Raw genomic sequence first — 12592 nt, 5'->3', positions numbered from 1 at the left:
GACCATAGAGAATAAAAATTAATTGGGAATCCCAAAATTGGGTTCAGTGTACATGAAATTTAAAATAAATAAGAAATGATAATCAAATCATACTAAAGCCAGGGATTGGAGGCGTAGACCTAAATCAGGATTTAGCTCTCTAAACCCCGACTTAATTCAACAGGATATTACAATGTCACCACCTCCCACCGGCCCCCATTAATCCCAGCCTCACAATCATTCTGACACATAAATTGGATCCTATTTATCCGGTGGGCAGGCGAGTCTGTGTGTGTTGGTAGCGGGTTGTCCGTCCACACGCGGCGGGTCTTTCCTGTGTTGCCTCCCCTGGAGCAGTATAACTCAAAACTGCTCAGGGATGCCTGGGACCTTCCCACGCTGCTCTGACGGACACGGCCGGGACCAATTGAGTTACGACCGGCTCTCGGTCCACAGCCAATGGGGGTGTTTGGAGAGGGTAAATCGGTGCCCGCAGCTGTGGCGGTAATAACAGGCGATGTAGCGTAACCATGATAAACCGTCGATGGCAGGAGAGGGGCGGTGAGTCATCCGACAGGCTAATGTTCAGGGTCTAGGGTCTGGGTGTCACCACCAACACCACCTGCTATGTGGTAAACATTGTGTGTGTTTACTTAGAGGGAAAGAGAGAGATAGGCAAGTAAATATGTCCTTTGTCTGGAACATACTGTTAATGAATCTTGGTTGATATTTCTTTTAAAATGTGGCCCAGTTTCCATGTTACGGAAAAAAAACAATTCATGTAGAAAAACAATTCAAAGAATACAATTTAGGTCTGGCTCTGCCATCACAGGGAGAGCTCACCCCTATAGCTCCTTGTTGCATCTGAATTCACTGAACTCACGTTGGCTCAAAGTGTTTGCTCAGTGACTAACTAACTAGTATAATCTGACTGAGTACGTATTACATAATTCAAATCCCCTGATCATGAGACATTTTCAGGACATTGAACAAATGACATATTAATTCATGTTAAACTTCTGAGCCTCCCTCACCATTCTCCACAAAGGTCCTTTTGAAAACATTGTCAATAATACAATTTCAATAAAATCCCCAGAGCTAATTATCTTTCTACCCCGGAGGCTTCCTATCTCAATGACATTTCCCTTTTTACAATGTTTGGATCATTTTCTTCACATAACATGATATCCATTGTAGTGAGTAATGACTCCCCTCTTTCGCCTGCCTTCGCCTTGTGCCTCGTGGAGCGTGAAACGACAGCACGTGTCATCTCTTGTTCTGCGGGCCACATCTAGGAGACACCTGTCCCAGGTAATAACTCCTTCTCTCTGCGTGGGAGCATTCGCCTTTCATCCCTTCATCTCTTCTCCCTGGGTTCTGCACTATACACATATCAAAAGACTTTTAAAGCATATAGCTTTAATAATGCGCACAGATATTGAATGTCACCGCACCAATCCACACGTGCACGTGGGGGTCGTAAGCAGCGCTAGCTCCCTTCGGCTTCGCAATAAGGCTGTTGGATACTATAATCAAGCCCAATCTGAAACACATTTCACCTTGGGCCGTCTTGAGTGCAATTCTTTATGGTTGCAGCCCACACTGCGACCATTAGGTGACTCACACGGCACAGGCACCTCTTAGAGAGCCCCGCACATCTGAATTATAGCACATCATCACAACATGTCAGAGGAAATGCAAACAAAAGAACAAGGAGAGCCGGGAGAGTTCTGACGTAATGCCTTGTAATGGTGTCTCTGGGAAGGCAGTCGCTGCCAGTCATTATTGGGTCAGAGAGGACAGGGGACAGCGCTCGATTTGAACCCACGTCGGCCATAAGCTGACTGTCCCAGGTGTGTAGTTGACATAATATTTCCTCTTGCTCTGGAAGGGGAGAGATGCTTGAGGCAATGGTTACAAATTGAATCGCTTTTGGAGGAAAAACTCACCACCAGGGAGAGATTTTGTGTGTATATGTGTGTGTATGTGTGTTTGTGTGTGTGTCGAGAAAGGAAGAGAGAAAGAGAGAGAGAGAGAGAGAGAGAGAGCGGGAGTGCGAGGAAGAAAGAAAGTCAAGACGGAAACATAATCATAAAAAAAGAGGTGCAGCCACACACAAAGCCCACGCATCCAAATCAAAAGGACACGGTTTGGTCTCTAGCGTGATGTGCCACGGCCCGTCGAGTGCTTCGCTCGGGTGGAGAAAGAAACGGACATGAACAAGTGGTCTCAGATCATCAAGTAGCAGATTGCAATGTCAGGAGACAGTTGGCTTTTGTGCACACATCAGCAGCAGGGCTTGCCGATGAACAGGATAGAAGACACTTTGACCTGACCCCAATTTAAGCGTTTAGTGGGCAGTAAAGTTCCACCCACGACGAAACTTTGATTCGCATCTCAAATATATGTGGCACTAAACTCCTATTAAAATCATTCCTCGCCGTGATAACTCTAATGAGCTTGGGTGCTACGCCTGTACCATTGCAGGAATGGCGGACACCTTGGTTATAACGATTCCTTAGCTTGTCTGCAGGGTGCTGGGTGTTCTACCAGTTAAGGATCTAACAGTGGGGAACGGACCTGGCCAGTCACAGAATCAGAGAGAGAACGAGGGAACAAGAAATCAACTATTTCCACTTACAGAGACACGATGAGACAGATTGAATAGAGGGAGAGAGAACGAGTGAAAGACAGAGAAAAATTCAGAGTGAGGAAAATGGTGATTGATGAAGGTATGACACTAAAAATGCCCCATGCAGCCTTCAGTTGTGGAATAATAGAAAGGTATTCTGTAAAGACATCTTGTCGAGCAGAAATCAGTTTTCAGAGGAAAGCATTGTGGAGTCTGGAGGCGCCATGTCTCAGGAAGGCGGCTGTTTCTCGGGCAGACAACAGGCTGAAAAAACAGACAAAGCAACAGCAACCTATTCAAACACCAATGGACAGTTGAAATGACAAGAAGCTTGGTTCTTTGCACAGCTGGGGAACAGATGTGACTGGAGGTCATTATTTCACTCAGAGACAGAGAAGAAAAAAATGGGTGGTCGCTTTTGTTTTTTAAGATCCCGATGCTAAACGCAGATCCTTAAAGTGTACACAGAGACAGACACCCACAAACACACAAACAGACACACAACCACACACAAACAGACACACAACCACACACACACACGCACGCACGCACGCACGCACGCACGCACGCACGCACGCACGCACGCACGCACACACACACACACACACACACACACACACACACACACACACACACACACACACACACACACACACACACACACACACACACACAGACGGCATATTTAGGGTCTGTTTAGCATACAATCATTAAAAAGGCTGGGATGCTTGTTGGAAAATATTAAATGCCCCCCGCCCCCCCCCTTATTGGAGAAAGATTAATCTTAATCTAAAGGGTTTCCAGTTGAAATGGAAATCTTTCCATTTTGACAGCCCAAATACCCCTCGGTGCTTTGCAACCCTCAGCCATTACCCTTGGCTCTCCTTTCTTAGTGGAACAAAATGAACACAAAATCATATCTCTCCCGGAGCATAGAGGGCAGGGAGGATTAACACAGCAGACATAGGATAGAACATTGGTTTGTGGAATAGTAGTCTCGGATCCAGCAGTGCACTTATGTTATAGCAGAACCTCTCTGGGGGAGACGGCACAGAGCCCGGGCCGGAGAACAAAAACTGAAAGGGCCATAACCCTGATTGCAATGATTATGTTACGATTCAATATATTTGTTCCAAGATGTTCTACCTGAGAGAAAGTGATTTACGAGTGGCAAGATAGAGATTTCGGAATAGGAATTGAATAAGTGTACTTCTACATTGGCAGATCTAGCTTGTTGAATTGAACGTCTCCTGAGCAGACGTTTTAGTGCGTCTTCCCAGGAGCTAAAGCAAAAGTTGCATTTACAAGTTATTGCTTAGTTTGTGTCCGCTGTTAGCTAATTGTGCGCATACCCATCCCCACCCCAAAGCAACACGACTGGTCAAGGAAGATCAAACACCCGTTTACCGAGATAAGACATGACATTATTAACCTGGAGTGGTGCAGTAGTAATCCTCAATTAGTCAAAAATTCCCATTCCTAAATTTATTCCCACATCTTTCCATCATGCCATTTTCCATCATGTGACCTGCATACAACCTTGCATGGCAGACTCAGCAGAGAGCGTATTAAAAGAACAGCTCAATGCCAGCAGAGATGATGTCTTTGGAAGAAAAAAAATGACCCAGCACAGTTTTAGCCCTCAGTAGGAAAATCCATAGGATCTTATCAACGGGCATTTGTGAGAGCTGGAGATAAGAGACTCCTGGAGGGGGAGAAATTGGCTGGCGCTTTCAAACAGCAGACCCAGTGAGCACTGCATGGGCCACGGAGATGGCCGGGCTGGGGAGGGAGGTGGGTGGAGGGGTGAATGGGGTGGAGGGCCGTTGGGCTGGAGGTTGGATGATTGGGTGAGGCTAAAATGCCCCCTGCTTTCAGATTCAGACAAATATATTCTGTGGCTGCGGGTGTACATTTCCAAATGGGAGAGTGTGCAGTGCATGCATTGGGGATGTGTGTCTGCCTTCCCTCTCTGGATGCGTCTTTACGTTCCATTTGCTGTGTGTGTGCGCGTGTGTGTGTGCGTGTGTGTGTGTGTAACAGTGAAACCCCATTATCAGGCCGAAGCAGGGCCTCCTCCTCGCCAGACCGATGAACCATAATGAGGTGCTCGCAGCAGCCAACCTGTCTGCCCAAATAAATCACTCCTCCCCCTTACATCCAACACACTCCCTTACACACACACACACACACACACCACGCACACACACAAACACAGACACACACCAAAAAAATACACACAAACACACACATACACACACATGCAAATACACACAAACACACACACACACGTAAAAACACACACACACGCGCAAACACACACATGCAAATACACACAAACACACACACACACACACACACACACACACACACACACACACACACACACAGACACGCATACACCCACACACAGACACACACATGCAGGCCAGCACACACTCACACCAACACACTGATTTTCATTCAAAAAGAACACAGCAACACACCTTTTGTTGTCGAGGGTCCTAGTGCCCCAAGAGGCTCCCAGGTTTGCTTCAAGAGTCTTACAAATTTGTATACATATCGATATATTTATGTATATTTATATATCTATATATATATCTATATATCTATATATCTTCAAACACTCTTCTCTCTGTTTGCAGTGTGTCCTTGGGTTTTTGAGTTTTAAGGGTTACTGAAGGCTGGCGGTCTGCCGTTTTACGAGACATGCTGTCAGTAAGACTTGGTGGGGCAGAGCAGGTTCAAAGTGGCTTCATGGATTCTTTACCCCGCTCCCTCTTTCTTTAGAGAGAGAGAGAGAGAAAGTGAGGGAGCAGGTAAGCAAAAAACGACCAGTCTTGATATTCGATTGATTCACTCTTCTATTACATTAGAAGAGCCCATATAGGACTAAAATAATGAGGTGGAATCTTCAAAGATGAAATTTTTTACTTTAAAGATACCTTATATCATGCTCCCTTCCCCCCTGCTCACCCACACACACCTGGCAGTAGAAGAAGGACTACATTAAAAAGGCATCTGGACGGTCTGTCAGCTCGGCCACACCGGCCCGGCCTCAGCCTCCCGGAGATCTGCTGCATCACTTACTGGCTGCTCACTAACCACCAGATGATCTGAATTCCAGTCAGGGGCGGAACACGTGGAGCCCCGCGTGTGCCTGTGCTGCACACATGGCTGCTCAATATCACAGCCAGTATTCCCCACTACGTCGAAACTCAACCATTCTTAGTAGTTTCCGTTGAGAAACGCCAAGGCAAACACAAAAAAAGGACCTGAACGTGCTTTGACCTGGTTTCTCCCTTACTACTTCTGCGTGTGTGTGTGTGTTTGTGTGTGTGTCTGTGTGTGTGTGTGTGTGTGTGTGTGTGTGTGTGTGTGTGTGTGTGTGTGTGTGTGTGTGTGTGTGTGTGTGTGTGTGTGTGCGTGTGTATCATGACATCATTATCGCACGCACCATTGCAGGCCTTGGCGTTGTACGTCGCACACAACCAGTCGTGGCACTCGCAGCGCGGCCCGAAGAACTTTCCGGGCTCCGTCGCTTTGCAAACGCAGACCCCGCACTCGCAGTCCCCCCGTCCGCCGCAGATCTTGCCATCGGGGGTCCGGCAGCGGCGCTGCGAGGACTCCGTGGAAAACCGACATGCACCCTGACTGGAAGAAACAGAGAGAGAGAGAGAGCCAGAGAGAGAGAGAGAGAGAGGGATGATGTGACACAATCAGCATACAACAAAGGGAAAGGTAGAAGGAAATATTACAACAGAGCTGCTTCAAGTTTGTGCTGGAAGGCAGAGCGCTGCAATGTTATTTTTATTTTGTACTTGTTGCAATGTGTTCCTGTGTGTTGCAGGGAATTCCTACCAGGGTTCCAGGCACCCGCTCACAGCTTGAGGCGGTCGTACGTAATGGAGACTGGTGGTAATGCCTCCACTAGTGCCATATAGACTTACGAATTAATGAGAATTAAGTCAGCCCGATATTATGGGTTTTTGTTGCCTCACTTTCAATCAGAGGAATGGGCCAGTATTTGTCTACTTCTATAGCCACGTCTATTTCTCCATATCTCTACGATCCCTATCGATAAGAAGTGACTGAATGATTTGTCGTTCCAGTTTGTTTCGAACCGAAACTTTCTCTTCACTGGAATACAAAACTCCTGCTCAGTGCCATGACTGGTGGGAATGTTTACGAAGAGAAAATAATGCAAAGCGCACGGTTTCAATTGCAGCACACGTGCTAGCTCCCTATAGCCAAGTTCAACATCTGATCTATTCTGTCTGCTGACTGTAGGCTTTCGTTTATATCACCAGACAGAGCAATTTCAATAATGGAACCCATAATGTTTGTATTTGCTGATGAATAAAGATTGTCCCACATGAGACTATAAAAATGGACCAATCACGTGAACTTCTCTATTTTCTTTCCTTTGAAAGTTCCTCCTATAGAGTCGGTATAGGTTCAAGGTGACCTGGGAGTAAAGTTTTACCACTGTAATTACAACCAGACGTTCCCTCTGTCCCCTCTTGCTCTGTTTTCTCTCTCTTTCTCTGGAGGTTTAGCATCCTGCTTAGGAAGATAATCTCGATCTCATGAATACATTTGTCCAAAGCTTTCCAAGGCCACTGATATACTAATGCATGGTATACTGATGTATTCAGGGGGTGGGACCTCATATAAACCTTGCCGTCATTACTTAATTGGTTGATATTTTACAGTTTCCAGAATGTATGAATTGCATTGGTAAACAGAGAAAACAAAAATATTTCAGAGAGAAACTGATAAATTGATTTGTTGCATGCAACTGTAACCATGGTTAAGAATGTAAAGTGTGAAAAACATAAAATAAAGACCAAGAAATACACTGTACAAAAATGCTGTGTTCTCTACGTCAACAAAAAATGAAGAACATTTCAAAGTAAGGTGGGAACAAAATGGAGAGTAAAGCATCATGGTAATAAATCAAAGAGAGCACGATCGCCTGAGCCTATTCCCGCAGCTGTTTCTGCTGCTTTGTTTTTACTCCAAGGGCTCACTCAGCGAGATTTGTTTCATTTGGTTGCCTTCTGACATTCCTTTCTATTCCTACCCAGGCCTGCTTTCCTGTTTGGGAATCAGTGGAGCTCTTTTTTTGAAAAAGGACCAAATCCAGTGTGGAGTCCTAGCCTGTGAAGCTAACTTCATGTAATAGCAAACACCTACACACACACCTACCCTTTTTTCTCCCTCTGTCAGGCGGTTTTTGTAAGTTAATTAGTGAACAAACAGGGTTTGAGTTGCGCCTGAGTGCACACAGAGCCTCTCACCATCTCACCTGGCTTCCCAGGAGCTGTCTGCCTGTCAGTGGAACAATACATGTTGGTTCAGCCGCATTGTCCTTTCCAACACCAAAACGGAGGTCTATTCAACACAGACCCCTGCGCCATCCGTGAACCCGTGCACCTGCTTTCAGTAAACTGTGCCTTACTGCAGCTGAGTAAAGTTTACACGCCCTGCATCAGATTGCAGATCTCACACTCTATGTTTAGGTTTATAAAACAAACGTCGGAGGAATCTGACACATAACTCCTTTGTATTACACTTTTGTCCAAATTTATTTGGTCATCTTTCACACAATTTGCAGGAATACACATGTATACAACAGATGCAGGTATGCATTGATGTACTATTTGAACGAATACCCTTGAATCTTTCTCTTTTTTGGGTTGCTTTATGCCCTCCTATAGGATCGTTAAAGCACATTCATTTTCCTCTCTGCAGTTGCAGTCATTTGAAAGCCGACAGGCAAAGCCACGCAGAGAAATAGCACAACAAAGAACAACCTACAGTCAAATGTTTGACCACATTTTCCTCTCTAAAAGTTTCCCCTTGACAGCGGAGCTCTGTACCTCTCACCCCTTCCTTTCGTTCTGTCTTTCGTCCATTCTCTACTGCTTCTTCCCCGAGGAGACAAGGGAAAATAAAAGCAAATGCGAAACAAGTGAAAACCCACCTCAAAGATTGCAGCAAACTGTCCTCGACACCGGACAGTAGAATCAGCAGCAGAGGAACAAACATGGACTGTACCAAAGCCCCGCTGTGCATGGTTAATCCCACAGAAAACCTCAAGTCAAATGACTTGATGGAATTCCCTCAATTTTTTTCTTCTCTAAGCAGACAGGGAGAAAGAGGGTGTGAGGGAATAGGAAGGGTATAGAAGGAAAGGAGAAGAGAGGAAAGAAAAAAACTGGCTGAATCTGGCCTAAAGCCTACAAGAGGTCGGCAGTGTGCTCCGTACAAGTGCCTTTGATTAGCTCTGACTCTAAGACAAGAGTCCTGGGCTGGGAGTGGGAAAGGGAACCTGCCAGAACCAAAAGTTTAGTCACCAGTTGGAGAACTGATTGAAAACAGACAAATGTTTCTGTTGAGGTTTCTTTTCTTATATAAAATTGTATTTATTTATGACTTGAGTTTGGCCTTTCCCTTTTTTTATATGTGCAAACTATTTTTATAAGGGGATACCACTTCAAACACTTGGGAACAGTTAGATGAAACAACCACCACCGTGGTTCATTAAAAGTGAAAGAAAATATTTGCTGTGGATTTGCAAGCTGTATGTTTCAATATGCAGTATATAACTGCAAGTTAATCATTTCCAAAGAAGTAATGAAATGTCAGTACTATCAGCTAATGCTTTATAAGTTATCATTCTAATTATTATATTTTCATAATTATTAGTAAGCTCACTTTTCACATCTAATGGGTGGAACTGGGCACTGATAAATGCAACAGTCTACACACAAATGCGTGGTTTCTTGTCTTTTATTTAGATGATGATTGTAAAATACTTGATTGAGAATTGTAAGTAGCTTACATCTTGCAAGAAGTATTTCTAGTCATGTTGACATATTTCTATAGGCTAATAACTTAACCAATTAATAGCCTAAGATAATCAATAATCTAGTGTAGCCCTACAGTTTTTTGGTATGCACATTGAGAAGACAGAGAGATGTCCCCATCCATTTATTCTATTTAAAAAGTATAATTTCCGCTATAAAAAACAACAACATTATGTTCTGAATAAGTTGCAGCTCTAATGATAAAACAAACATTGGCATTTCTCATTAGGTAAAAAAAACATGGCATTTCTTCCCATGTATCATCATAAGCTACTGTCGTGGACGCGCGCTACAACTGCATCTGCTGGGCTTGGTGCTGATGTGAATGCGGCTCGCGCGCTCCCGCCGCACACCTCCATGATTATAATACCCCGGAAAACAGCTGATGTCATGGGCAGGACGACAAAAAAAACAACAACAGGGGACCAATAGCTCACGTAAGTGTTACAATATATTTCGAATACGACCCTTCGCCCTTCCTGTTATTTTGCTCAAGCGAACGTGTTTCTCTCGCGGATGCGCGAGACGCTCGTTTCCCGGGTGCTGGTGTTATCCAGGAAGTGATACGTGTAGTGCGGGGCTACCCGCTGCTGTTTCTAGTAGGCCTTGCCAAACATCCTCCTACTGTTAATGTTCGGAGGGTCACGTTATACTAATGCAAGGTTACGAAGCGTTATCGTGGAGACGTTGAGGGATCGGCTAGCCTACTGTCAACATACGAGGTGTCCTTCTGCGTGTTTATCTTCGATGTAGCCTGGTGACTTAGCTCCCATCCGTTTCCATAGTAACCGTGGTTCTGTCGATGGTGTCCGTTTATCTATAAGCATACGGACGAGCAAGGGGTCTCTTAAATTAGGTGTTGTTTCGCTGGGTTTGTGAATGACGTCGTGTTATGAATGTCCTTTTTGCGTCGCATATTTTCTTCTGGATACAACATGAAGATGAGATGATGCTTTCTCATGGTGCTGAAGGCCTTGCCTTGTTTAGGCCGGCACCAGGCCCTGTACAGATGATGTGACACATGTGCATTGTGCTTTAATAGTGAAGGCTGGCTCACCTTGCAAGTTAGATGTTTTGTTTTACAAACACTACATTTTTAGCGCTTGCACCTACAAATACCAGATCAGATGTTTTAACATAATCTAGGCATCAGTCGTATGTCCATTACTAATGTGGATAGGTGGACATAATTCACTATGCTACGTAATGGCCAAAGTAATTCAGCCATTCACACAGTTATCATTGAATGGATATTATTGCCAAGCAAAAATAATAAGTTTGGTCCTCTGGCATGACTTTTCGAATCCAGGCTCAACTTGTCCATACCACGAATGTGGGTCTTATTGCGTGGCAATGTCACTTCAGTCATGTACAGCAGGGAAAAACTTTTTTGATTGATTCATGGGGTTAATGCAGCCTTATTATTGCTGGTTTACTCCAGTCCGTGCATTGTGAAGGTGTTTAATTATTCAAATGTTTTTTTCATGTTTGTGTTTATTAGCAAACTTACTTGTGCTAATGTTAGAGGCAGGGTAATAATTGTGTTTATAATTACACAGTAATCCTGTTTCTGGGCAGTCTGCATAGGCCTCCATATATTAAAGGCACCATTGTACTGGGTGTGATTTCTCAATGTGTTGTTAATTATTCAGTTGGTCTGTGGTAGGTTATATTCCTATACTGTAGCCCAGGGCTATTCACATCCCAGCCAAATTACACAAACACATTGGGGTTCAGTCCGACCCTCCTCTTACTGGATATACAAAGCATTCACCAAGGCCTGCTTGCTCTCTTGCCCGGCATTCACCCAAACTACATTAGAAACACATATCTCACACACACACACACACACGCACGCGCACACATGCACACACACATGCGCATATGTCACTTAATTGGTACAATCTGCTCATTACTACTCAGTGACATATACTACAGTTTTTTTGTGTGTGTGCATTAAATACACCATGTTGATTTGTTCAATACTCTGTTGACGTATCTTTGAGTTTATTAGAATAATTGCCATTTGAAACGCTGTGATGGGCCGTGTTCTGCCCGTGGTCCTTGTTTTAAACTAGCTTTTTCTAGTCCACTGATTACTCCATTATAATTTGACAGCTACAGCTATGTTATACATCTTGAGTGCTAAATAAACTCCTACTAAGAAAGTTTGACAAAGTATCAGATCGTTTTTTTCAAAGCTAGCAGATATTCAAAGTTACAATTAATCTGCCCAGTGATTGCATCCTGCCCGCGAGGAATATGTCCTCTCTCCAAATGGGAAAATAATTGCAGTCTTTGCCATCTTACACCCACATTATAGCACTTACACCCTGTAATTTTGTTTTCACTCTGCTTCAATTCCCTACCAGCATATGCAAAGTGTAGCAATTACATTGCAAATTGCTTCTGACTACACGAAGCTTGCAGCCTGTAGGACAGTTCCTTTTCTTGCGGGGGGCAGAGAATGATAGAGAAAGGGCAAAGCTGTTAAGCTTGGTCTCTCAGGTTGTCTGTCTTAACACGTTGTTCTGATCCTGCCAGGTTTTGTGCTGGAATCAAATGGGCTTGTACAGAATTGGACATTTACAAATGCACCTCAAAATATGGTATTCTTCTGAGCTTACCTAAATGATGCCTAGGTTGAAATAAGTTGTGAGTACATTGGAGGAGTCTAGAGGAGTGAATTGCCCCAATTTTCAAAGTGGAATCTGTCTGCCTGATATTTCAAATCTGTAATGCCATGATTTGTAGCTGTTGTAGGAACACTATAGTAGAAAGTTAGGGAAAATAAGTTTATAAAACTCATTATGTATTCATAATATCATTGATAAATACCCTAATACATTTATCTGCATTATTGTTGGGCTGCTACTGGTATATTATAGACTAATGTTTTGTATTTTTGTACTTGTCACCTCTCTTTCTCCTCCCCTTTTCAATACTGTTTTGATTTCTACCACTCACTGACTACTACAACAGGATCTCTGTGCCAAGGATCTTCCACTCTTTGGTTCGCTCTCTCGCTGTCTTTCTCTCCATATCTTTCTCTCTCTGGTTGGCCTCTGTGACTCTGGGGATGAACGCACCAATGAGGAGCCTCACA

The 12592-nt window shown here is 44.0% G+C and overlaps 2 protein-coding genes across 3 annotated transcripts in view; one reads left to right on the top strand and one right to left on the bottom strand.

Moving 5' to 3' along the window:
• itgbl1 (integrin, beta-like 1) overlaps window positions 1-8910 on the bottom strand; it is a 38056-nt gene extending 29146 nt beyond the window's left edge. The window contains exons 1-2 of the mRNA XM_030344117.1: window positions 8601-8910; window positions 6069-6265 (exon numbers count right to left, since the gene is read on the bottom strand). Of these exons, the coding sequence (XP_030199977.1) occupies window positions 6069-6265; window positions 8601-8692 (289 nt within the window). The 5' untranslated portion in view covers window positions 8693-8910. The remainder of the gene's footprint in view (window positions 1-6068; window positions 6266-8600) is intronic.
• An 890-nt stretch (window positions 8911-9800) lies between these two features.
• nalcn (sodium leak channel, non-selective) overlaps window positions 9801-12592 on the top strand; it is a 73605-nt gene continuing 70813 nt past the window's right edge. For both annotated transcript variants that reach the window (XM_030344174.1, XM_030344173.1), the window contains exons 1-2: window positions 9801-9923; window positions 12469-12592. In XM_030344174.1, coding sequence (XP_030200034.1) covers window positions 12566-12592 — 27 coding nt within the window. In that variant the 5' untranslated portion in view covers window positions 9801-9923; window positions 12469-12565. The remainder of the gene's footprint in view (window positions 9924-12468) is intronic.

This window comes from Gadus morhua, chromosome 20 (assembly GCF_902167405.1).
Source record: "Gadus morhua chromosome 20, gadMor3.0, whole genome shotgun sequence".
Taxonomy (NCBI): domain Eukaryota; kingdom Metazoa; phylum Chordata; class Actinopteri; order Gadiformes; family Gadidae; genus Gadus; species Gadus morhua.
Note: the sequence above shows the minus strand (reverse complement) of the source record. Positions and strands in the feature narration are given on the sequence as shown.